The 24,692-nt window shown below is 47.4% G+C and overlaps 10 protein-coding genes across 10 annotated transcripts, besides 3 other annotated features; 4 read left to right on the top strand and 6 right to left on the bottom strand.

The window, feature by feature from the left end:
* Window positions 1–255: 255 nt before the first annotated feature.
* On the top strand, window positions 256–1,437 carry UA08_08503 (hypothetical protein; the record flags this gene model as incomplete). The annotated part of the gene is made up of 1 exon (XM_020263399.1): window positions 256–1,437. One exon carries the CDS (start codon window positions 256–258, stop codon window positions 1,435–1,437), a length of 1,182 nt encoding a protein of 393 aa, XP_020116376.1.
* Window positions 1,438–2,347: 910 nt separating this feature from the next.
* On the bottom strand, window positions 2,348–4,270 carry UA08_08502 (hypothetical protein; the record flags this gene model as incomplete). Its single annotated transcript, XM_020263397.1, has 4 exons — window positions 2,348–2,746; window positions 2,796–3,452; window positions 3,748–4,167; window positions 4,253–4,270. 4 exons carry the CDS (start codon window positions 4,268–4,270, stop codon window positions 2,348–2,350), a joined length of 1,494 nt encoding a protein of 497 aa, XP_020116383.1.
* Window positions 4,271–5,028: 758 nt separating this feature from the next.
* Window positions 5,029–5,074: a repeat region (Identified by RepeatMasker using a combination of RepBase library and repeat library created with RepeatScout).
* Window positions 5,075–5,108: a repeat region (Identified by RepeatMasker using a combination of RepBase library and repeat library created with RepeatScout).
* A 166-nt stretch (window positions 5,109–5,274) lies between these two features.
* Window positions 5,275–5,358: a repeat region (Identified by RepeatMasker using a combination of RepBase library and repeat library created with RepeatScout).
* Window positions 5,359–6,274: 916 nt separating this feature from the next.
* Window positions 6,275–8,031, bottom strand: UA08_08501 (hypothetical protein; the record flags this gene model as incomplete). The annotated part of the gene is made up of 6 exons (XM_020263396.1): window positions 6,275–6,616; window positions 6,679–7,075; window positions 7,138–7,224; window positions 7,290–7,694; window positions 7,757–7,813; window positions 7,853–8,031. 6 exons carry the CDS (start codon window positions 8,029–8,031, stop codon window positions 6,275–6,277), a joined length of 1,467 nt encoding a protein of 488 aa, XP_020116382.1.
* Window positions 8,032–9,639: 1,608 nt separating this feature from the next.
* UA08_08500 (hypothetical protein) lies at window positions 9,640–11,133 on the top strand (the record flags this gene model as incomplete). Its single annotated transcript, XM_020263395.1, has 3 exons — window positions 9,640–9,885; window positions 9,974–10,741; window positions 10,834–11,133. The coding sequence occupies 3 exons, from the start codon at window positions 9,640–9,642 to the stop codon at window positions 11,131–11,133; spliced, it is 1,314 nt and encodes a 437-aa protein (XP_020116381.1).
* A 467-nt stretch (window positions 11,134–11,600) lies between these two features.
* On the bottom strand, window positions 11,601–13,036 carry UA08_08499 (hypothetical protein; the record flags this gene model as incomplete). Its single annotated transcript, XM_020263394.1, has 3 exons — window positions 11,601–11,858; window positions 11,933–12,800; window positions 12,939–13,036. 3 exons carry the CDS (start codon window positions 13,034–13,036, stop codon window positions 11,601–11,603), a joined length of 1,224 nt encoding a protein of 407 aa, XP_020116380.1.
* A 959-nt stretch (window positions 13,037–13,995) lies between these two features.
* UA08_08498 (putative Ras-related protein Rab7) lies at window positions 13,996–14,928 on the bottom strand (the record flags this gene model as incomplete). Its single annotated transcript, XM_020263393.1, has 6 exons — window positions 13,996–14,105; window positions 14,162–14,309; window positions 14,361–14,540; window positions 14,608–14,691; window positions 14,768–14,821; window positions 14,899–14,928. The coding sequence occupies 6 exons, from the start codon at window positions 14,926–14,928 to the stop codon at window positions 13,996–13,998; spliced, it is 606 nt and encodes a 201-aa protein (XP_020116266.1).
* A 398-nt stretch (window positions 14,929–15,326) lies between these two features.
* UA08_08497 (Autophagy protein 16) lies at window positions 15,327–16,080 on the top strand (the record flags this gene model as incomplete). The annotated part of the gene is made up of 3 exons (XM_020263392.1): window positions 15,327–15,411; window positions 15,471–15,835; window positions 15,925–16,080. 3 exons carry the CDS (start codon window positions 15,327–15,329, stop codon window positions 16,078–16,080), a joined length of 606 nt encoding a protein of 201 aa, XP_020116292.1.
* A 396-nt stretch (window positions 16,081–16,476) lies between these two features.
* UA08_08496 (Histone-lysine N-methyltransferase, H3 lysine-79 specific) lies at window positions 16,477–18,000 on the bottom strand (the record flags this gene model as incomplete). The annotated part of the gene is made up of 1 exon (XM_020263391.1): window positions 16,477–18,000. One exon carries the CDS (start codon window positions 17,998–18,000, stop codon window positions 16,477–16,479), a length of 1,524 nt encoding a protein of 507 aa, XP_020116270.1.
* A 582-nt stretch (window positions 18,001–18,582) lies between these two features.
* On the bottom strand, window positions 18,583–21,179 carry UA08_08495 (AdoMet-dependent rRNA methyltransferase spb1; the record flags this gene model as incomplete). The annotated part of the gene is made up of 4 exons (XM_020263390.1): window positions 18,583–19,142; window positions 19,202–20,876; window positions 20,937–21,086; window positions 21,162–21,179. 4 exons carry the CDS (start codon window positions 21,177–21,179, stop codon window positions 18,583–18,585), a joined length of 2,403 nt encoding a protein of 800 aa, XP_020116271.1.
* Window positions 21,180–21,643: 464 nt separating this feature from the next.
* UA08_08494 (hypothetical protein) lies at window positions 21,644–24,511 on the top strand (the record flags this gene model as incomplete). Its single annotated transcript, XM_020263389.1, has 5 exons — window positions 21,644–21,784; window positions 21,855–23,807; window positions 23,865–23,944; window positions 24,027–24,176; window positions 24,253–24,511. The coding sequence occupies 5 exons, from the start codon at window positions 21,644–21,646 to the stop codon at window positions 24,509–24,511; spliced, it is 2,583 nt and encodes an 860-aa protein (XP_020116272.1).
* Window positions 24,512–24,692: the final 181 nt, after the last annotated feature.

Genomic DNA, 24,692 nt, shown 5'->3' with positions numbered 1-24,692 from the left:
TGTTCCCAGAAGGCATGCAGATGCTCGATCTCCTGTATCATGATTCCGTACGGATTCTATGGCCAAATCGCCGAGGCTTATTGTCGAACCTGCTAAGCGTTCTTTCGTCTGAACACCCCCGCGCAGTATCCTTCATCAGCGCAGCTGTTGATAGCTTCTTGACGAAGACTTCCGGCTTCCTTTCTTGCCATGCTTCTTGGTGGAACAAGTGCTTCTTTCAGCTAGGTCTGTTGTCTCATTGTAGACACCGCAAGTATGTCTGTGGTCCTTGGCAGTGATACAAGGACGAAACACATCAGAAAGCTATATCTTCTGTGTATCGTATGCCTGCTGTTCATCTTTTATGTATCCGGGTCTGGATCGTTGAGCGGATACGAATACAACCTCTCCTATCAGACAATTGCAGCAACAGGGCAGTTCCCGCGTAAAGTTTGGCAGACATGGAAGGTTGATCCTCTCGCCTTTGAAGAGCGTGATCTCTCAGTAGCCCGGACCTGGATTCAGAAAAACCCGGGGCACCGGTACGAGGTGTTGACGGATGGAAATGATCTTTACTACGTCGAGACACACTTTGGACCAACAGGCCTCAATCGCCCAGACATTGTTGACGTGTACCAATCGCTCACGGCAAAGATTGTCAAAGCCGATTTGTTGCGCTATCTGGTTATGTACGTCGAGGGTGGCGTCTACACAGATATTGACGTTGAAGCCTTGAGGCCCATTGACCGATTTATCCCTGACCGCTATGATCCGAAAGACCTCAATCTGGTGGTTGGCGTCGAGATCGACGAACCCGAATGGTACGATCACCCAATCCTTGGACCCAAGTCGCGCTCGTTCTGTCAGTGGACGTTCATGGCGAAGCCTGGGTTACCAGTCATGATGCGACTGATCAACGGCATCATCAAATGGCTTGAAGGAGTCGCATATAAGCAGGGCGTTTCGATTTCCGACATCCAATTGGACTTTGACGAGGTCATCAGCGGCACGGGGCCGTCGGCCTTCACAGAAGCCATCCTCGCTGAGATGAGCGCGGAAAGTGGCCAAACTGTAAAGTGGGATGCTTTTCACAATCTAGCAGAATCAAAGCTCGTCGGAAGCATTCTGGTACTTACCGTGGAAGCCTTTGCTGCCGGCCAAGGTCATTCGGATTCAGGAAATCACAACGCGCGCGCCGCGTTAGTCAAGCATCATTTTCACGCCTCGAGGTGGCCGGTCAATCACCCACGGTACAACCATCCCATGTATGGCGAGGTCGAGCAATGCAACTGGAACAGTGACTGCATACGAGAATGGGATGAAAATGTCAAGACCTTCGACGCCTTGCCCAAGGACGAACAAATTCGTCAGATCGCGATGAAAGAAGCACGCGAAGCTGCGTACAACGATATCAAAGCAAAAGAGCAGGAAGAGAAGCAACGGCAAAGCGAGGAATAACTGTGGCTGTTTCTTTCTCTCTTGGAGGCTATAGACCATTTTGGCTGGGCCACCGAATTCCTCATACCCAATTGATTAACTGATAAAATTATTGCCCTTCTGGTGTCGAGGCGCTTTAACTATCTGTGCATAGCTTGGTCTTGGAGTTTATGGTTATACATCTGAATTGAATTGATCCAAAGTTAAGTCTCTATATATTCTCACCTAGATAATAATACAGCACAAGACCCTTTCTTCAATTGGAACGACTACATGGCGAACATAGGACTGGAGCTGGATGATTTGGGATTCCTTGACGAAGCTTGATTTTCCTGATAGCTATGTAGTTCATAAATGCTGCAGTAGTTTTCGTCGAAGCTATCTACATAAGTAGCGAATAGGGAGAAAATCAAGTCCAGAAGTTCACAATCCTCGTCATACATTTGATGAGCATTCTATGATGATCAGGTCTCGTCCATGAAAACCTAACGCTCAAGTCCCCTAGAAGCACCCATCCACATGCTAAATTCTCCGTCCGGCTAAGTAGAGGGTCTGGATTGCCGAGATAACTCAGGGGACGAAAAGAAGGGATTCGGTTTCAATCCAAATCCTTCGCCACCTTCACCTTCGGCCTGTAACTGTGCATGGAAATCCATGGTTGTTTTTTCTAGCGGTGTGCACGACTGGTTCCTTTCGAGTTCTTCATACTGTTTAGGACACACTCGAGCGGATTGGTTCCGGCACTCACAAGACGTTCGTCTCAGAAAACTGCCGCGGTCAATCTCGTTCCGAGAATGGCGATCCCCTCAGGTCCGGAGCAGACCCGTGAAACAACATGATCAGCAAGCATCTCCTGTAGTTTTAACCCACGGAATCCAATGGTATCCGGTTCGAGCGTGTCCGTGTATGGTCTTTATATTCGAAATCGTTGCTAAAAGAGGTGCCTACTCAATGTGAAAGTGGGAAGATCATTGACCCTTGGCTCCGATTCGCATTCGTTTTCTCCTAGTGAGGAGGAGAGGACACCTTGCTTACACTGATCCGGTCGAACGATGACAATAGAACTGTTCTGAGGGCTCATGCCGAGATATTCATAGAGGTGGCCATGGCTTTTGCTGTAGCTCTCGTCATCAAAGAGGATTTTATGGAGGTCGTGAACTTTATGCTTCCCGGATATTGGGTAGAAGGATTCTGGAACCTGGTCAAGCTCTATCTCGTGGCGATTACCATATGCCACTAGAATCGGTTCGATCAGGCTGTCGATGTCACCACCACCACCAGGGGCAAAACGGCGCATGGGACTTTCCACCGACATGAGATAGTTTCCAAGCTGAGAACACTCCATTAGCAAGAAAATTAAGACTGCCTTCGACACTCACAGCACGTAAACGGTCCTGATTGACAGTCAAAGTAATGTCGCCAGCAAAAGCTATAAGACGCCACCGGCCATCGGACTTTAGCACAGTCATTAGCTGCAGGGGCTTCGAGTCGCAGAAGCGCACGACTTGGGCACTGGGTAGCCTCATTCCGACCACAACATTGGTCGCAAGTCCTTGTGTCTCATCCATATCAGACACGATTGGTGATCTGTCATACTTGGCTGTTAAGCCAGCCGTGTATTTTCCAGCCTGAATGAATCCTTTCTGGAATTCCTGGGGCGACGTTTTGGCGGTTGATGAGAAGAGCTTCGAGAAATAGCGATCAAAGTTGATCAAGTCGATAGCTGTCTTCCTACGCTCGAGAACATAGGTTTTCAGCAGAGATGGAGGGGTCAATCCTTTCAATACCGAGGCTAGTTTCCATCCAATATTGTATCCATCTTGAAGCCTAACATTCATCCCCTGACCAGCCTTGGGAGAGTGCGTGTGGCATGCATCACCAGCCAAGAAAACCCGGTAATCCTCATGAAAGCTGTCGGCGTGACGCTGGCCAATGGGATAGGCAGACCACCAAATGGTATCCGTAAAATCCACATCATACTGACTGAGGATGTTCTTAGCTGTATGCTGTAGATCCTCCAATTTCACTTCCCTGGCCTTCGTTCCATTGGGAAGTTCTATGTAAAACCTCACCAAATTGTAGGCCTCGCCCTCACGGGGAATAATCAATAGGCTACCGGCTTTGGAGCGGATGGTGGCTTTTTTCCGAATATCTGGAAAAACTTGTCCGAGGTACAACATCCATCACGCCCCAGACTGCGTCACTGCCATCGCCAATCATATAAAAGTCCAGAGCGTGGCGAACAATGCTATGCGCGCCATCACATGCCTGTAACATCTCTCAGGAACCAGGAATGTACGTGGGAATAACATTGATAACAAGACAACTTACAAGTGCATACTTGGCTTCAAACTGCACTATTCTCCCATCTTTCCTAGTGATGACTTTAACCGGGTATGCTGAAGGATCTTTGGCCTGTTGACTATCAACCTCTAAATGTTTAATGTCATAACCGTAGTCTACTTCTTGCTTGTTGAAACGATGCATAGCATCAAGCAGGAGCTTATTGACACGTGCCTGGTTTAGTATGCCATGCGGTTGATGTGAAAACCCCGGTTGAGTATCTGGCGTCCTGCCTGTGCGCTTGATAACACCCGGGCTATCCTCGGTCCAGAAAACAACCTCCAGAACATGGTAAGATGCACGAAGAAGCTCATCACCAATGCCAAAGCTCTCGAAGATCTCGACGGTCCGGCATTGCACACCATCGGCCTGGCCCAAGGTCAAAGGACCCTCGCGACGTTCGAGCACCTTGCAGCGAATCCCATATCGGGCAAGCCAGGTTGCTGCAGAGAGAGAGACCAGCGGAGCCACTTCCACAGATTAGAACGTCCACCTTCTCGATAGGATCCATTGATTCAGCCTTGCGGCTCTGATTTACAAAGAAACAGACGGTGGGTTTCGCGAGTCAAGAAAAGGAAAGAATAAAAGGACTGGCTGCTGGATAGCTTTGAACTACGACTGCAGATACTCTTATATTCAGATGATCCGGATGTCTCCGGGACCATTCCGTACAGCGCAACTGTATAAAACTTCTCTATTCGTTATAGCAACTGGTATAGCCATTATTATATAAGCCCTCAAGCGCCAGCGATCTCAACGGGACTCGGTGACTGTCATATTTCGCGAAATGTCAGATGTGACGTGCTCCGTCCACTATGAGCGCCCATCTTGTCACATAGATTTGAACAAGCTACAGAAAACATTGTACTCCTCTCATATCGCAAAGCTGGATTACATGGTAACAAATCCACAAAATCGAACACGAGCCTACATAGTACAAAGAGAAACTCCCGTCTTCGTATGCCGGAAAAGGGCGGAAGATTCTACCACCTATTGAGTGTCGGCTTCTTAACGCATGAGACAAAAACATACAAAATAATAAGCGAAGTGCTAGTTTGGGTCGACTTGATGTGTACACCCTAATTATGACATGCTAGGCAATAAGTCATCTCACCGTAACCATGGGCAAAGGTTCGCTTAACATTAACCTCGTTTTCCCCAGGAAGCCTCTGTGTACGCTCTGAGTGATCTGAATCTACTAGGAAGTGGAGAGAAATATAAGCATGTTTTGGTCAACCTAGTCCCCGTGGGGAAATTGTTAGCATGAGTCATGACACTAGCAGAAACTAGTACTACTTAGGAAAGGTGCTTAGCTTATTTCCATAGTTAGTTAAGCATATAACTAGTTAGATGATAGTTAGCTAACCTAAGTCTGGCTAACTTAAAAGTCTTAAGGGCATAAAGTTACTTATTGAGAGACATCAGAAAGAGGCGCATGTGAGTGGGTGCCTCAGGCAACACATGCGCGCAAGCTTATATATCGTGCAACCACCGTGATTGGCGTGGTCAATACATATCGTATGGTCTAGTTAACTCTTAGAGAACCTCTGTATGGTTCAATCAATGTATTGTACCTCGACACAGCCAGTGATAACTAGGTCCGTGACAAGGCGGGTAGGATGTACCTAGTTACTACCACCTTGGTGCTAGGTACATATGTCCATTGTGATTCTTTGTACGCCGAAAAGAGGCAGGTCTAGCAGGTGTGTATCATAGCTTTTCTTGGCGATGAAGCTTGATCAGATCATTTGGAGCCTGACTGCAGTGAATGTTTGGAGATAAGCAGGCGGAGATCAGACCCCGCGCAGTATCATTCTATAGCTCTCGGACTGCATTAGACCACCTTGGCATGCCTGCGTAGACCTAAACTAAGTAGTACTACCTGTATACAGAAGTTAGACGCGTCTGAGTGCCGGTGTCTCCAACTGATAAGAACCACTTGAGCCAAGTCTTGGAATGTGCCCCGTTCCTACATACTTAAGACATGGGATTGGATCCTTCAAGGTCATAAACATAGAGTATATATCTCAGGAACATAATATCTCGATGGTGGGAAAAGATACATACAAGTTTCAAGGACGATGATTACAAATAACGCAACCGAACTCGTAGACTCATTGTGTTGAAAATGCAAGAATAATGTTAGAAACTGAATGATGAAAACACTTGAAATAAATAAAAAAAAGTTTCTGGTGCCAGGTTATTCGAGGCAAACCTCCCGTTCATACCGGAAGTTGGACATTCCAGAAACACCGCCTGTACGGGGAAAAAAAAAATATCAAACGAGATAGGAAACCTGGAATATTATTGAGGGGGGGGAGAACACGAAGAGGAAATAGTGAAACACAACTGCACAATCGGAGGCTACGTATGCCTAAACACAAAAGAACTCCACTGAAAGTCCCAAGCGATGCTCAATGTTAATTAATGTGTTAGTGTGTAAATAAAAGAAAAGAGAATCCGTCATGTATAAGGTGTCGAATTGATCTATACAACGGTGAAAGAGCGGCTATAATCATGGCGAAGCCCAGCCGCCAGCGACTTCAACCCATTCCACGAGACAACTTCCTTGCTTTCCTTCAACGTCGACAATGTCCGTGTCACATTTGCATCGGCAACCCACGCCGTTCTCCTTGACAGGGTCAGGTGTGGCCCAGTAATCATCCTCTTCAAATCGTTTCTTTTCGTCTTCGGTTGTTTTTTCTAGGAACGGAATGCGAGGAAGTTGTCGAGCTGGTGCGTTCGCTGGGCAGTGTTGAATGGTGGTGTGACGGTAGCCAAAATCTCGGAAATAATGAATATCGCGAGGAGCAAGTAGCGCACCTGCGGCTAGGGAATGGATGGGTGCATCACCCCACTGGAAAAAAAGAGATTAGCAAACATCAGAAAAGGGAGAATATCACCAAGAAGTAAGCATACCCGTTCCATCCAAAAGCCACCGCTGCGGTCCATCATCTCAAAGAACTCTTCGTATTCTCTACTGCGGAAGAAATCCAATCGGGCGATTTCGAAATTACTCCAGAAGTGACACATATTATACTTCTCCCCCTCCATGGCTTCCCGGTCTACCTCAGGAAGCTTCACGTCATCAAGTTCCTCGGGAATTGTCTTTTGCTTGGCTGCGTCCTCTGATTTTGACTCTTCCTCCGCAGGTCGTTCGAGGAACATCTCCCACAGGCCTTTTGACTCGAGTCCCTTGGTACGTTTGTACGCAGAGGCATAACGGAAGATATTCGGTACAGTTTCTCGAAGCTCCTTGACAGCGATGGTAAAGCCGTATGTTTTGTTTGCCTCTGCCATCTTGATGAATGGATCACTGCAACCATGCAATTAGTTACGGGGTGTCGGATTAGAAAGAGATTGGAGTATGAGACTCACTATGTAATGTCGCAGAAATACTTGATCTCGGGCTCCAAACGCCAGTACCACTCGTACTTCAAGAGCAAGGGATGCTTATAGAAGAATCTAGAGTACCCGTCAGCGTCTTGGAAGAAATATCAGGATTAAGATATGCCTGAAAAAAAACATACCCGGAGTAGAATCTGCACATGTGGTGGTAACTTTCCATGCCACCATACATAATAGCAGCATCGCCTTGCTTCCTGATTCCCTCTTTGGCAACTTCATGGTCCACCCAGTCCGGATAACCCCACATGCTATTGTCAATTTTACCAAACTCAACGGGAGCGCTGGTGTAATTTTGGACGGTGTCTTTGAATTCCTGGTCGAAATCACCATCATTCAAAAAGACATAAGGATAATGGAACCACCGATTGAAATGGCGCTCAATGGACTTGATGGATTGAATAACACCTTCGAGTTCTTTGTTTCGTGCAAGTACGACGAACGCGGCGTTGGCCCGGGGTCCGGACACTTCTGCTTCAACATTCAAGCATCCTGTCGCAAAGACTTTATCGTGTTCTTCGCTTATTCGCCTGTTGTGATGGGGGATGTCAGCAGAAATACCATGGATGTGAGGGGAGGAACATAGACAAACCTGATGGACGGCGGCGCACCGGCTGGGATGAGAATCCCGCCCGAGGAGGACGGATGCCTCACGAAAATAAGTACGATTAAAATGATTATAACACACGGAAATAGTAACACAAAACCCAGCGGTATTGAAATAGACGAATTGCCGCGTAGTCTAATCCGTCTTCGCAGGAAAGCAAAGCGCTGTGCGAGCTGGCCCTTCTCACGTGAAGCATCTTCGAGAGAAGCTAGCGCCGGCGCAGACGGCAGGCGCTTGACAATGCGACGAACAATCTGCATGGTGGCTAATCGAGCCCCGAGTGCTGAATGAGAAAACCTCAGTCAGCCAAGGGGAAGTTGCGAGACAGCTCTTGTCTCGCTAGGATGGGATCCTTTTTTTTTTCCCAGCAAGCGGTCCTGCTCCGTGCCGCGAGCTGCCGGCCTCTTTGTTCCTTGTCCTTGCCCTGATATCCCTGACAAGGGGCAGTAAACAGCGACACGACGACGAATATTCACAAGCGTGGTAATTTCGATGACTGTCTGCAGGGAGATCTTGAGAGGTGGTTTTCGTAAACGAGCGGCTGGAGGAAGAACCTCCTTTCTCCCCGAGCGAGGTCCTGCGTGGCCGACCACGAGCAGCGAGCAGCGATCGGCCAAGCCTGGTGGAGGCAGTAGGCCAACAGAGAGAAGTCGGTGCTCGACCCGTACAGTCAAATCCAGGAAAGAACACGATGGGAGAGAGCGTGATGGGTGACTGACAACATGGACGGGGCTTGGTAGGAAAAGGTGCGATGGCCACTTTCAAGATCGATGGGATGGGCAGAGCGGTAAGGGCTGGCAGAAGCCAAGACCCCAAGGGGGCTGTACGTTACAGGCGTTTTCGCGCGTCATGACGCGACGGTAAGTTACTTGTGAGTGCCAAGCATGCGGGTAACCGACGTTATCGACATGTCAATACGATAGTGAAACCGAGTTTCATTATGGTATTTTTTGCACGCATAACGTGGATAATCATTAATGCGACAGGGCCTGGATCAGTCTGTCGGAGTAAGTCAGCGCTCCGTCTCGAGTCCGTGCCGGTTTTTATTCTTGAGCCACAGTTGTTCTATGGCTGTGTGCACTGTCCTTGGTGCAGTGAGATTATAGCAGCATACATTGGCACATTGCAACGACAGATGCACTGAGGCGGTGCATCTCAGTGAATTCGAGCACTCAACAGTGGCTTTCAGTTTCTGAATATACCTAGGCCTCTCTATAGAAGCAGGAATATGTACATTTATACATATCTACATATATATATATAAATACATACGTAGTATATACTCCTCTATCCATGAACACATATGATATATCAAAACGTCAAACGGTCCCGTGGAACGGTTTAAATTAAGGATGGCAGCCTGAGGCGCGCCCGGTCGAGCCAGTAAGATTGCGTGGTGAGCCTCCGCAGCAGATCACTCACTGACTGAATGCATCGCCACTTTGCGCCCTCAACATCGCAGTGCATGGCCATGTACTTAAAGCTGCTGCCTTGGACTGGCTCCAACAACCTCGACACTCGTTCGTCTCCCTATTCACCTGTTTCGTCTCGTCCCGTCTCGTCGTTGCGTCGCGTGCCCAAATCACGGTGCAATCGATAAGCTTGATAATAGATCCCCTTTTCCCCAGTCACGCGAAACTCGCCGATCGATCAGAGACGCATCTTATTCTGAGGCTCTGCGTGTTCATTGTTCGAGCGTGTCATGGACTCGTCGTTCCCAGCGTTGGTGATATAGCGGATCATCGATTTGTTGGGAGCATCATAACTCCAGTCACAAAACCCTCGCGCTGATATACACTCCTTCTGCCACGTCGTCTTTCTCTTGCCTTTCTTTTTGTTGCCCTTCCTCACCATTCGTGCTTCATACCATGGCGCAAAGCCTCTACATCGCATCTCCACCGCAAGTCCCAGTCAAGTCCGAACCGAAACCAATTGATACGCCCAATTCGAAAGCGAGGTCACAGAGTCTGGCAGGCCCATCACATTGTTCGACAAGCTTTCGCACTGGTCATTTGAACCTTAACACCTTTTCACCAGTCAATGAATATGGAAGTTTTGAGTTTGACCGCGTCCTGAAACGAGGAAAGGTATTCGGCAAGATCAAAAGCCGGCATGTGAGTCTTCCTGTCTGATCCGCCGTTGCAGCTGGCCTGGGGAGTAGCTATTCGTACTTACACATACATTGCGTGTCGGGACAAACAGGCCTTCAAAGCGTCGTGGAAACCCTGCTACCTAGTTCTCCGGCCGAACCTTCTTTCCGTCTACAAGGATGAAGACGAAGCGAGTCTGCTGCTGTCCGTCAGCCTCTCGGATGTTGCTGCCGTTGCCCCAGTCCATTCTGCGCGATCGACACGTGAACATGTCTGGGGCATCTTCTCGCCGTCGCAGAACTATCGTTTTCAGTCCGCATCCGAGCAAGATGCAAAGAGTTGGATTGACCGTATTCGCTCGGAGGTGCACACCGACGAGGAAGAAGAGGCTATAGTCGCGGAATCGAGGACGAAGCCCTGGTCCGCTACCGTCTATACTAGCGACGGCGAGGACCATAATGCAATCATAATAGCGAGCGAACACTCGGATATTGGCGAAAATGAACATACAGTCATGTCGAGCTCGCCTGAACCCTCACAATCATTGTCAACGGCATCCCGTGGCCGAAATTTGCCTTTTGCACAAGAATATTCCGGTAACGAATTGACGGAATACTCGGATTTTTCTGATGGACCAGGTAGCAGCTCACGACCGCAGCGACATCAAGGCCGTATACCCAGCGGCGGATATGACCACCAACAGCCCAAGCGTCCCTCTTTTGCCCGCGAGCATACTGTGTCAGGGCCACTTGGCGACCCTGACCGTGTCATCTGTGATGGCTATCTACAATGTCTACGCAGCAAAGGAGGAGTTAGACAGTGGAAAAAGCTTTGGGTTGTACTACGGCCAGTCAGCCTCGCATTCTACAAAGATGAAAGAGTTCGTTTTGCCCTTTCTCCCTTTTTTTTTTTTTTTTTTTTTTTTTTTTTTTTTCTTCTTTGAATATATAGGTACTAATGAATGGTTTCCAGGAATACTGCGCCAGCCGAATCATCCCAATGTCCCAAGTAATCAACGCTGGAGAAATAGATCCCATCTCACGATCGAAAAACTTCTGTCTCCAAATCATCACAGAAGACAGACCAACATATAGATTTTGTGCGCCAGACGAAGAGTCTCTTGCGAAATGGCTCGGTGCGCTGAAGAGTGTTGTTATCGGGCGAAAGAAAGCAATTGAGATGAAAAAGGCAACTTTTGGTGGCAATGCTTCATCTGCACCTCCGGCACCTACGATAATCACGTCTCCTGAACCGTTTCAGCCTTTGCGGTGAGGTTACTTTTCATTTCATTATTTCTTTATATACTTTCTTTTCATCTTTCTCTTTCTTTCCTTTCTTCTCCTCGTCCTTCGAACCAGTCGGCATTTTGTGGGGTGTTAGCGGACTCTTTAACTATGATATCCCTTTGTGTATATTCCTTTTTTCACTTCAAATACATTGGACGTGACTCAATCAATCATTGAAATACTCATTAGTATAATCTATAATTAACCACTGCTCGGTTTCTTTGATCACTTTGCATAAAAAGCCCTATGTTCAGTTACCTAGATAAGATATCTATCTGATGAAGTTCTGTACTCCTACTATATCTATTCGCTGCTTATTGTCTAATACAGTGGTTCAATAGTGAAAATGAATTTGTTCATGCTAAATCGCTCTTCGACATTGAATGGACAAGATCGCATCCTCTTCTCTCTTTATGTGCTCCAGCTCACTGTCTTTAAAAACTATGCATTGCCTTATTCTTGCTCCACTTCTTGTTCTTCCTGTTGCTCCTCGTCCTCTTTGCTCTCGCGATTTACGATAAGAAACGATGCAAACACAATCGCCGCTCCAATCCAATATAAAACGCTGGCGTACTGGCCCTGAAGAATGATCTGCCCAACAAGTGACAGAGGAATAGTCAAACTCAGACCGACGGTGACAACCAATGGTGTCGTGAGCAGCATTGCATAGGCCCAGCATATATCTGATACTAGGGAGGATACTGAATTTATCTGTTTCAGATGTCGATTAGTTTTGGCTGCAAATAACAAAAACGTAAGTTGTCAGTGGTATGATATATACGTACCAGAATAATGACCCAGATCCTATTTTCAGTGGGAAAAGAAAACCTCTCGACACCCCAGAAATGGAGGATGACAAATCCAGGCCATAGGAGAAAGACGTTGAAGAAACCAACCAGTCCAAAAAACAGCTGCATATTGACACGCGACTCGTTGCCAACTTGCTTTTTCATGACTATCGTGTACACCCCATACACAATAGCGCTCAGTGCCGCCATGGCGTCGCCAAGAGCAACTTCTGCTGGTGACTTATTCGAAAACGGATCGTCGTTGACGGGACCATCGGGGCTGGAGGATGTCGACAAATCCACGCGTGAAATGAGAATGACCCCAATTAATGAAGCCAATACACCCAGAGCTTTACGCAGAGAGAATCTCTCTACACGAATCAAAACCCCAAAAATCAGTGTCCAGACACCGCTTGTCGAGGTCAAAATAGTCGTGCTGCCAACAGTGGTGTACTGCAGACATGCTATTGCAAGGTAATTTGCCAGAAACCATAGCATGCAGAACTGAGCAGCCAATCGCGCAGTCTCCCTGAGTCCCAACTTTTCCGCCGAAGATGCTGCTTCGGTCAGCTCTGAGTCATTCCCATAGCTGTCTAACAATCTCCGGCGCTGCTGCAGATTTGCCTCTTCATAATCACCATCCTCTTCAGCGTCTTCATCGTTTAGCGAAGACGTCTCTCTCGCATACGATGGCGGCTCCTTCATTCCGTGCAAATCGAGATAAACAAAGAACGACCTAACAGACTTGACTTGTGACAGCTTGCCTCTACGCCACATGCGGAAAACGCGCTGTGCAATCACATATAGCAGAAATACCACAAAGCACGATGTGTTGATGTACGTGATGAAAAATGGGTGCGAATAGCTGTCATCTGCGAGTATATTCTGCTCGAGTAATTTTCATCAGCATGGAACTACTCAAAGTCTGGTATATCAGCTGATAAGAAGGGGCACACAAACACTTGCTAGAAAATTCGAGGCTGTCCATAGAAAGACCACGCACATAAGGAGAATTATACCCGTTGTGTGCCGTGCCATCCCATACGTTTTGGCGGTCTTCGATCGCCTAACGACATGGTTCCCACTGCCAGCAGATTCCATTCTGAGAAGACAATATTCATAGAGATGCCCTGCTCTTATGATTAGCTAGTACTAGATGGTCAGCAGTGACCTTAGATCTCCGCTCTCATTCCCATGAAGGCTTGACGTTTACTTGCCCCTGCTTGGGCTTTTCGCTTGCGATTAATTACCGACAGTGTTCGGGGAACTGTGACAGGACAACCGGGTCCGCCTTCTGGTGCTGGAGAGAGCAGAGGGAAGAGGAAAAGAAGGTATCCCGGTCAACAGGACGTTAAAGAAGCCACATTCCTCCGAGTCATGTGCTAAAACGTCGTGGCTTGTCCCGCCGTTATCATTCGGCGGCGAACCGGCGCTAGGTCGCTTTGGGCTAGCTGCTGCAATAACGTAGATAAAGTGCGATATTAGCATGACTCACCTACAAACTTACAAAACGAAATTGTGCTTATTCTGCAAGGAGTTTTGCAATATATGTGAGGCATGGCTCTAACCCCTGCATTTTATGAAGATATTTTGTAGGAAAAGGCACGGAATAGTTGCTGATCAGCCAGACTTTATAGCACGCGGAGGTATATATTATATATTGAATGGCAGAGAAAATAGCAGCATATAAGCAGCAGAAGTAGGGTACATGAAAAAGGGAATATCCCAGACTCCCAAATAAAAAAAGCAAGTCTTGAACCAGAAAGCACGAATGTCAGACAGGGAAAAAAAAAGAGAGAGAATGCAAGCCAGGCACATGGACATGAACATGAACGAGAAACAGGAGCCTACGCATTAAGTAGCGTGGCCACGGAAACAAAAAAGGGTCACGTCATAAAACTATACGGCTGTCACAAGGGTGGATGTAGGGGATGTAGATTGCCAGAATGGCAGAAGTCACGGGGTTCACAACACCGATAGAGGGAACAAATTAACATCCAGTCGATATCATGTGGGAAACGAGACATAGGCGAATAGCCCATGTGTCAAATGCTCTCTATTTAGCAAGCGCAACTGTCACGGTCATCAAGTCGAATGTCTATCGGATCGCCGAAATCTCCCCCGCCATATTCCTCTGACTCTTCTTGTGCAAGTGCGCTACGGGCAATCACTGGTTTTGAACGATGTTAGCATTGTAGCTTGGTAGCACACGAAAATCAGCCTTACCCTCAAATGCTTGCTCGACATTCAGTGCCTCCTTGGCGCTAGTCTCAAAATATGGGAGATTGCCTTTGGACTGGCAAAAGGTCATGGCTCGCTTTGATGATATCATTCTCTTGTTTTCTTCAACGTCGATTTTATTACCGATCACGACCTGTTCACTGTCAGAAAACAAACGCATGACAACACTGACTGATGCACTCACAAAAGGGAAGCTCTCGGGGTCCCGAGGGCTCGCTTGGATGAGAAATTCGTCTCGCCAGCTGTCAAGAGCTTCAAAACTCTTGGAATTGTTCACATCGTAGACCAGAACACAGCAGTCGGCTCCTCGGTAGAATGCGACACCCAATGACTGAAAACGCTCTTGCCCGGCGGTATCCCAAAGCTATCCCCAGTCAGCAACCACTATATTTGCAGCAGGAAATGGAACAAGAACATGCCTGCATTGTCACCAGCCGGTCATCCACAAGAACCTCCTTTGTAAGAAAGTCCGCTCCAATCGTCGCTTTATAACTGGCGCTGAACTTCTTGTTGACCTGGAGTGGGCAAACATGAGCAAGTACGGTGACGAAATTGTATGTCGGAACCGCGTGTCTGTTTGAAAATACGCACATATTGATTCATCAAACTCGTCTTTCCCACACCGCTATCTCCAAGAATGATCACCTAGATACATGGTGGTCAGTAACATCCACAAATCGTTTGAGCACCTCACGGCTTGTAGAGGGCGACGCTTCCCGTACCTTCAACAACACCTTCTTGCGGGATGCCATGGCTGCAGCGAGTATATTGAGCGGCTTTCAACAAAAGATTGACGGTTCAGAGATAGGTAGTGACAGGAAACGTTTCGTGACAAGTCGAAGTTGACAGGGAGAGGCGCAAGAGCGACAGAGAGACGAGATTAGGAGAACCTCGTGACGTTGAAGCACGAGGGCGGTGGATGCGGCGGTAAGAGCTGAGCAGCCAATCATATGGCCCCAGGCACCTACCCGCAACGAACTAGGCAAGAGCCCCTCTGGCGATTTCCGCCCTAAATGATGCCTTCGTGCTACGACCTCGCACTACGATGGGAAGGAAGCGTTGTTGAGTGCTCCTTGCAAGATGTCCTCGGTCCAGCCATGCCTCTTGTCGTAAATAGGTGGCCTGTATTGCTGTCCCAACGTCACCAGCCATGGCCAATTGGCGAGAGGACTACTATGCCGCCTTAGCGGCGCGCGACGACCGAGAGCAAGCAAACAGCAGCCTGTACGATGCTTGTACGGAATATACTCCCATTTGAAAGACAAACGTGTTTAATAACAATCGTATCTGCTAGACACTCGACTCGCCGATCGAACAGCAACTACCTCAGCTAGCCCTACAGACAAAAACTCGTCTCCTAAAAGAGGAGTACCAGCCCCCGTTTTGCAACAGCAGCAGAAACAACAAGGCACGAATGTGATATCGGGTGCTGGGGCTGCATCGCAGAGTGTTCTTTTGTCAGAATTAGCCGCTGCTCAGCGATCCCGCTCCGAACTTCAAGATCAACTGACTCGCACGACCTCGGAGTTGGAGAAGTTGAAATCCAAGACCCAGCAGGATGCTCGCCGGATTGCTTCCTTGGAAGGAGAGCGCACTCATCTAACGCTCCGTTTGCGAGATCGAGATGAAGAGTTGAGGGGAAAGGCAAAACTATTGGATGTTCGTGTGACCTTTACCTATATCATTTGATACTTTAAAAATGGGTATAAAGTACTGTTGCTGACCTGGGAGAACTTCTACTCTAATAGAACGTTCAAGATGAACTAGCCTCATTAAACCTCCAGTTGAATATGGCGGAGGATCGATCCACAAAATTACAGAGGGATAACCAGGAATTAATCGACCGGTGGATGGCTCGCATGGGAAAGGAGGCAGATGCAATGAACGAGGCTTCGCGATTCTAAAAAAAATCAGTCAATGATTTGTTCTATTTCTCCTCCTTTTTATATTGGGCGGCAATACCCCCTTCTCGAGCCGAGAAAACCCCCGATTCAATAAAATATATCAAAATATATCAAAATATGTCATCTATAGAGGTTTTTACATTTCTAGCTAGTGTACAAGAGGCAGTGGCTGAAATATGGACATGAAGGACACTCAGCGTGCTGCAAGCAGAAGGTATAACAAATCACGATATAATAAGCATATCAGAGAGCATCAAAGTTCTCAAAAAGAAGAGTTCCGGCGTAGAAGTCCAGTCTTCAAAAGAATAGTTTCATCAAAATTCGACGAATGGAGCTTTGTCAACAAAAAAAATGGACGTTTCTAAGAAATGTCAGGTGGTCTATTCAAAAGCCTGATCAAAATGCCTGGCTATCAGCAAAGGCCTTCAACCGAGAACTGTCTTTAGTGGCGATAAAGTAAGTTCCGCCGACGTCTGTCCAGCTCACAGAGTCGGACCAGTAATTCAGTCGCCGGACATCTAACAGATTGATTGGCGAATTCAAATTGCGAGACGTTATCTTATGGCCGGCCGGCACGAAAGATTTTAATGAGACGATCTTGCAGCCTTCTTTCATATCCAAAAAGTGATTAATCAACTCATTGTTCAACTGAGGGGTGAAGGCTTGGTTATTGATGAGCACCACGTCAGCTCGTTTGAGGACTTCGAGTATGCTCTGTTCTGCGAGGAAATCGCCCTGAACAAGACGAGTCTCCCCGGGTGTGATTCCCCATAGGCGACATCGCGCCTTGAACTCCGCCCTTTGCAAGTCCGCCAACGTGCAGGCGTTGGGCATCATTTCACAGCCCCAACTTTCACATCCAATCTCCAGCGCGGCCTGCAGGACAACATTCCCGACTCCAGAGCCCAAGTCAACAAATACTTGGCCTGATTTCAATTGGGTCTCCCTAAAGATTGTGCTGATAAACCGAGGTAGGAGTTCGCCATATACATTATCGGTGCCGTTCTCGTATTGACGAAGTGACTCGACTCGAGGGGAGACCGTTCGAGAATATATCTGCGTCAGTATGCGCTCTACAAGAGGCAACCGCAAGGCATGTGTCTTGTCTAGATGTTTCGCAATAGACCCATCGGATACAGATCTTTGGACGGCACGATTGTAGTCCGCTATTACGTCTCGGAATTCTTCCTCGGAGGCATGCGCAAACGCTCGGCGAATCCTTCTCTTGATCCCTGTAGTCTCGTGGTCGAATTCCTCAAGCGCATCCTCAGGAATATAATTTTGAGATACCATTTCCACAACCTGTACGATATCATCTAGAGGCTTGAAATCGTCATTCTCCTTAGGCACCGCCAGTTGATATCTTTCGCCCTTGTATATACTCGGATACCGTAATGTAATCTCTGTGAAAGTACTCTTTGTCCCCTTTTCAAAAGCCGGTTTATATTTTCCTGGCGCTTTCTTAATTGTGATCTCGGCCGCATGGACCATCGTAAGCTCTTTGGGTCCATCCTCTGAGAAAGCTTCCGCTGATCGAATGTGGCGAGAAAGGTCTGGCTCAACGCTGTTACTCAGCTTCGTACGTTTGCGAACTTCGAAAGAGGCATCTGTATCGCTTTCGTCGTCATCGTCGCTCGACAGTCGCTGAATGGGTGACGGTCTCTTGAGATTTCCTCTAGAGATTGTTGCTTTCAGGCGTTGCTTCGAAGATGCATGAGTCTCACGGTGCTGAGAGACAACATGTTTGCTTTTAATGCTAGGTGTCCTCCGAGATGCTTGGGTGTCCGTGGTGCCTGCAGATGAGGATCGCGACTGCGACTGCGGTGCTGGTTTTTTCTGGGTGACAACCTTGCGAATCTGAGGTTTCTTTGCTTGCAGCGAAAACGCGCCTCCCTTTTGCAAATGGTCAAAAAACCCCATTGCGCGAAGACGCAACAAATCAGACGCGCCTCGAGGGTCGGCCGAGATCGGTTGATCTGGAAAATCGGAGCGCCGGCGAGGTTTAAAAAGAATGAATAAATTTTGTACTATGGATATGGCGACAGGTGGCGCGTAGAGAATGTGCAAAATGATATACTAGAACTGTACAAAAAAAAAAAAACATAAACATGGGCCCAGCCGAGTAGGAGAGAGGACAGAAACTGTGCTGAATATTGACTGCCGGACAACAAAAAAATAATTCGGCCAAGGAGCCTCCGTCGGTGGCGGTTCGGCGGGGAGCAACAAGGCTGATCGAGTCGGCCAATCAACGCACCGGAAATATTACCCACTTTGAATAGAGCTCTGATTGGCGGAAGTCTTCGGAGATATAAATTCAGCATTTGATTGTTTAGATAGTTATAGCTTCGTTAGGGCAGCTATGCAAGACGAGTCTTCCAGAGAAACTAGCTTGTAAGACTTTATTTTGTCACCCGAGATGGCTTTGTGTTGCAGAAGTGCCCGTTGTCATTGAATATATATCTATGGTATGGACTATGGAGGTATAATATGCGAAGTATCGATTCAGCGTCCCTTCTGCTGTTTGGCCACTCTCTTTTGAGCCCGAATATCCTTCTTCATTCGCGAGTCCACAATCTTGTACTTGCCCTTGACCCCGCGAGGACGGCCAGAGATACCTCTATTGGCACCTTTAGCGACGACAAGCTTGACTTTCTGCTTGGGCTTCTTCTTCGCTGCCTTGCTCATGAGTTTCGAGATAGCTTCTGCCTTGTCCTTCTCACTCACGCTTTCATCCTCGGCAAGTAGAGCAGATTTCTTGCGCAGCTTCTCGAGTTTCTGGGCAGCCTTGAACTTCTTTCGTGCCTTGGCCTCGCGAACTTTCTTGATAGGGCGAGCATTGATCGCTCGCAGCTTCTCTTGGATAGCTGCAGCTGCGGCTTTCGTAATAGGGCGATGTGGGCGGCTATGTTTGGATTCGTCATCCAAAAACCAATCCGGGAGGCCGTCGGTATCTCGGAAAGCAAATTTGTTGAATCCATCGTCAGCTACATCTTGCGTTGTCTTCTCTCCCGTAGCCAACTGTTGCGCAAGAGCCATCGCCTCCGCAGTAATGATATCAATGTCTGTACATTAAAGTTAGCATTATTTCAGTAGAAGTTAGATTATGATTAGTTGGACTAACCTAGATGGCCATCCTTTGTCCGGGGATCGTCTGGCTTGGCTGTTTCTTCATCTGAAGATTCCCAACCGTCGGCCTGCTGGTCTTCAGTTGCCGATACTTCAATAGACCTCGAATCCGCAACAGACTTCTTGGCAGAGACCTCATTCGAAGAATGCGCCGTTTTCTCTTCTAGATCAATAGCACTATCTTCATCTTCAATATCATCGAGATCTTCCAGTCCTTCAAACACGTCCTGATCAAAGAACAAAGCCGCCTTGTTGGACAAATTACTTGCCTGCGGTAGATTTGTAGACGGGACATCGAGATTCGTATCCTCATCATCGGAGTCGTCCTTATCGCTTTTATCTGAAAAGCCTTCCCACTCCTCAGCTTCGTAGTCTTTACGTGCTTTCTTTGCACGCAATTTTGAATCTCGAGCTTGCTTTTGGTCCTGATATGTCTCGTACCATGAGTCAAGCTCGCGTTCTAGCCGGTCTTCTTCTTCGTCAGACTCCTCCTCGTCCGAGGAACTTTCGGACTCTTCTTCACTTTGTACATCAACCATTTTGCCCGAGGCAATTCGATCCGCAGCATTTTCACGATTCACGGCTTTTATTCCAAACATGGCATCTGTCCCGCCGATGCCTACCTGTTCCATTCCGATATCTGTAGGTGTGATCATATGCATCTGCATTCGTACTATCTCTTTGCGTTTCCTCTCATTCTCTTTACGCCTCTCTTTCTTCCTTTGCGCACTTTCATTGTCGCGAAGACGTTGCAGCTCCTCCTGAATAGCCAATTCATCATCCATGGGTGCAACTTCTGCGACTTCTTCGCTCTCTTCCTGGGGCTTTCTTTTCTTGACGAGAAGACCAAACTTCTCCCGAACCTTCAATCGCCACTTCAACAAGTTTCGAAATTCCTTTTTACCAAGAACTCGCAAATCCTCACAGCATTTGCGAATTTCATCAGTAGTCTCATCCAGTCTCTCTAGAGTGGCCAAGGCCAAGTCTCCACTGGGAGACTGCTGAAAACTCAAGGTATGATAGGTGCCCAAAATCGCAATCGGATCGGTGGTATTGATGAATTCTGTGACGGATATCTCTTTGTGCTGGGTGTAATCGCCTTCCTCATAACCTTCTCTCTTGCGCTTCTTCTTTTCAGGATTGAATACCTTTGCCTCATTATTAGGGGTTGGGTCAGCCAGTTCCGCAAACACATGTCGAGGATCCAAAAATTTAGGATCTAGGCGTTTAGGTGCCTTGAAGCCGCGGCAAACGACGAAGATTTCGGCAGAAACATTTCTAGAAGACGGAGGTTTCGTGGCTTCAACAGAGGTGAAGAGCTGCTTGAAAACCCACAGTAAAGGATTGTAATCCTTGGAACGGAAGACTTTGGTAACAAAGGTACCCCCTTCTTTTAGGAATTCAGTGGCCAATTTCATTGATTGTAAGACCAATTCAGCTTGGGAGAAAGCATCCTGCACCCATGCTGTACCAACGTTTGGTGCACCATCGTGAAGAACTGTATCTGCTTTCAAATGCTTGACATGGGAACGTAGGGTCGCACGACATTTGTCCGTGGTAATGTCGCTCTGGAAACTGATGACGCGAGGAATAGGCTTGATTGGGGCGAGATCGACACCAACGATGAGACTGCCAGCTGGCATACATTCAGCGGCAACTTGACACCATGACTAGTTCGAGGTTTGTTAGCACAGCCAGCAATGGTGAAAATGAAAACTGATGGAACGTACTCCCGGAGCTGCACACAGATCAAGAAGAACTCTGCTCTTCTCAAGAAAGCCGTACTTTTTATTCAGTTGAATTAACTTGAAGGCAGCACGCGCTCGGTATCCTTTTTCTTTGGCGAGTTTATACCATTTATCTAAACGGCCTTTGCCATGCTGCAAGGAGAAGATTGGTTAGTGAGATATTTGCAAGACTGGGTTTTTCACTTGATTGCTAGCGGAAATGCCAACCTTTTTCTGGATAGCCATATCTGATCAATTCAATGATCCAGTATAGGGCAAATCGCCAGTTTTTTAACAAGAAAAGCAACAACAAGGGTGTATTCTCAACACACGCCTTTTGATGTTGTCCGGTAGAGGTTGGACGGCGTCGAAAAAAAAAGTCCTTATCGCTAGCCTATCTCCAATTTTCAGGCTTGGCAGAGCTAGGCCCAGAGTCACGTGGCCTGACTCGCAGCTTCGGGCGGGTGCCTGAACCTTAAGGCATCGGTGCTAGCCCTGTCATCCACGTCCCGTTATCTGCCCAATCACGTGGGTCGGTATCGGTGACATCAGCTGTGCGGGAGGACGGGCCCAGGCGTGATTGGACGGCGGGAGCCTGGCTGGCACTTCCTTTCGTCTCTCTATCTTGTCTTGTTCTATATATCCCGTACACTACATCCGTTACAAATTGACATACCGGTAATGCTTCTGTCACCTCGCTCGCCAGCTCCATGGGATCTCGAAAGGAGCTGAAGTCCCCCCATTTGGCCGACAACTCGCCTGTGAACAGAGCATCCAACGACGGCAGCTCGGGCCCAACCCAGTCGACTCCGGATAACGGCTCACCGTTACGCAAGCAAGACAGTCGATTGGTGAGTATACTTCTAAGTCAAGGTCTTGGAAAGCAACAGCATTTTGCTAACCGTCGACTGTACAATCCAGCCTTGGACGTCGAAGACCTGGCCGCACGGCCGGAAAGCCGCTGCTGTGACCGAGGTTGCCCGTGAGAGTATTTCAGTCTCTGGCAATATAGCCTCGGAATCAAGTACTTCAACAACTGGTCGTCCCCAATTTAGGAGCCCCAACAGATCTGGTTCAATCCAGTTAATCAGAAAAGCCGGCGCGTCGTCAAATCGGTCTCTTCCGGCAGATGTTACAACCACACGTATCAATATCGATTCGAACGGGTCTACCTCTAGTCAACCCGGTACAAAATCATCTCCAGACCTACTTATTTCACAGGCTGGCTCGGGCGAATATGAAAATAATACCAACTTAAGCGCAGATGCTGATTCTACGGGCCCCGGGGACGACTCGAAAGTGCAAGCCCCTGAAAATACAGAGAATACTACGAGAGCAACGAAAGTCGAGACGGAACTAGTTACCAATGAACAACCTGCAAGTACCTGGTTTGGTTGGCTTGGCTTTGGTAAAACATCAACAGATAAATCGGACCTGAAGGAAAGCGAAATGGGAAAGACGTCCGAAATAGCTGAGCCGACGCCAGCTTCGATCGAAGAGCCTCAACCATTGGAGGCTGGTACAAAATTTCATGAGGCAGATGAAGAATATACGAGTGGAAACACGCAAAATACTATCCAACAAATCGAAGAAACGCGGAACTCGGTACCACAAAAGCGTTCTTGGTTGCAAATCTGGGGATCGACCAATGTCACTAGTGCTACGAGTCCCAAAGAAGATTCACAAAAAGAAGATTCAGTGCCGAATCGCGATCTTGAGCAAGAAAGACCTAGCACAGAAACTGACCGGATACCTCCAGTTGATCAGCTTCAAACAAACAATTCGCAAAAGCGAACATTAGCGTCTGGGAAATCAAGCGGATGGTCATTTTGGTCCAAAGATGTTTCAAATACAGAGCAAACGCCAGGCTCTGAAAGTCAAGCGGAGACAGGCGAGTTAGTATTACCAGAGCAACCAAAAGTGAAATCCAATCCTGAAGACATAGCTGCTCAGTTTGGAAGCTCTCCGAGCTCTGTATCGGCACTAAAATCAAAAGTCAGAAGTCAGAAGAAAAGAGCGACATCAATTACTGTCAAGGATATTCAGCCTGTCGATGTGCCTGAAGATTCTGTGACATCCACGTCCACGACTCAAACCTCCACCGCGCAGATACCAACAAAACCTCAAATAACAGAATTGTCAGCTTCAACAAAGCTGGAAACTGTTCTCACAAACCAATTACTGCCATCTTTTAGAGACACATTCGCATTGCAAGAATCGCCGTCGTGGTTACAAACCCTGGGGCGTATGATATATACCCGCAAAGAATCAGATAATCGACATGTCTCTGTCCTTCGTGACCCGCCTCGGCCTAAGAAGGCTTTGGCTATAGGAGTTCATGGCTATTTCCCTGCTCCCTACTTGCGCACAGTGCTTGGCCAACCTACTGGAACATCTCTTAAGTTCTCTACTATGGCAGCAAAGGCTATTCATAAGTGGACCGAAAACCATGGATATCATTGCGACGTAGAAAAGATTGCATTGGAGGGAGAAGGCCGCATCGCAGAAAGGGTTGATTTGCTTTGGAAGCTTCTCTTAAGATGGATAGAGGAAATTCGCAAGGCTGAATTTATCATGTTTGCCTGTCACAGCCAAGGCGTCCCGGTTACGATCATGTTGGTCGCTAAGTTGATCGCATTTGGATGTCTGGAGTCAACCCGAGTGGGAATATGTGCCATGGCTGGTGTAAACCTTGGACCCATCCCAGACTACAAATCAAGATGGATAGGCGGTTCTGCTGGAGAGCTTTTTGACTTCGCGCTTCCCACGACTAAAGTTTCACGGGAGTATGAAATGGCACTGAAAGACGCCTTGGAGTTCGGGGTGCGTATATCTTATGTTGGCAGTATAGACGATCAACTGGTCTCATTAGAGGTATGTGATCCGATTTACTTTGATAAAACTTTCACATCAAGCTTATCGTTTCCCCAGTCCTCGCTATTTGTTCCGATATCTCACCCGTATATCTATCGAGCTGTTTTTGTGGATGGAAGGGTCCATGCGCCAAGTTTGTAAGTACAAGCTCACCTGCAGCGAAGGCTGCTTCTAGACAGATTATTAAAATATCACCGAACTGATAACGCTTTGTTAAAGTCTTTCTCATCTCGTTGGCTTTACTTTGAAGCTACGAAACCTTGGAATTCATGATCACGGTCTCATACGAGAACTAAGTGCACCGCTTGTTGGAAGTCTTGTGGGTGGTGAGGGTCATTCTCGCCTCCACGACGAAGAAAATATATACTAGTAAGTCATTTTGTATACCTCAAAACATCTTCTTTGTTATGATGTCGATATCATATATTAAACAATGTTTTTCTAGCGTTGCTGTTGAATTTGCATTGGAAACATCCAACGTTAATGGCGCCTCACTTCACATTCAACGACACTATCCTTCATCATCGCCAAATCCCTACATACTCCCATTCGCATTACGGGGCCTCCTTGAAGAAGACTACGTACGCCACGAACTACATGATGAAAGTCTTGAATTGCTGAAACAGTTTGACGAGTGGAAGCCAGCAACCAAGGTTCTTAGAGATGTCAAGTTTCGATTAGAAGGCATACGATCAAAACTCTGATTTGGGTAACTAAAGCTATAGAAAGAAACAACCTGCCAGGCACCCTTTCTCTTTGTTGCTGAAATCACCGAGACTTATGTTTCTTTCTTCATTCTGGGTGTCAAAGTGGCTTTTGTATGAGGGTGCCTTTTACATTCGACATTTTGGTAAACATGAATTGGCAAGCGACATTAAATCATAT

This window comes from Talaromyces atroroseus (genome assembly GCF_001907595.1).
Source record: "Talaromyces atroroseus strain IBT 11181 chromosome Unknown scaffold_14, whole genome shotgun sequence".
NCBI classification, from domain to species: Eukaryota; Fungi; Ascomycota; class Eurotiomycetes; order Eurotiales; family Trichocomaceae; genus Talaromyces; species Talaromyces atroroseus.
The sequence above is the reverse complement of the archived record's forward strand: the minus strand, read 5'-3'. Positions and strand labels throughout refer to the sequence as shown.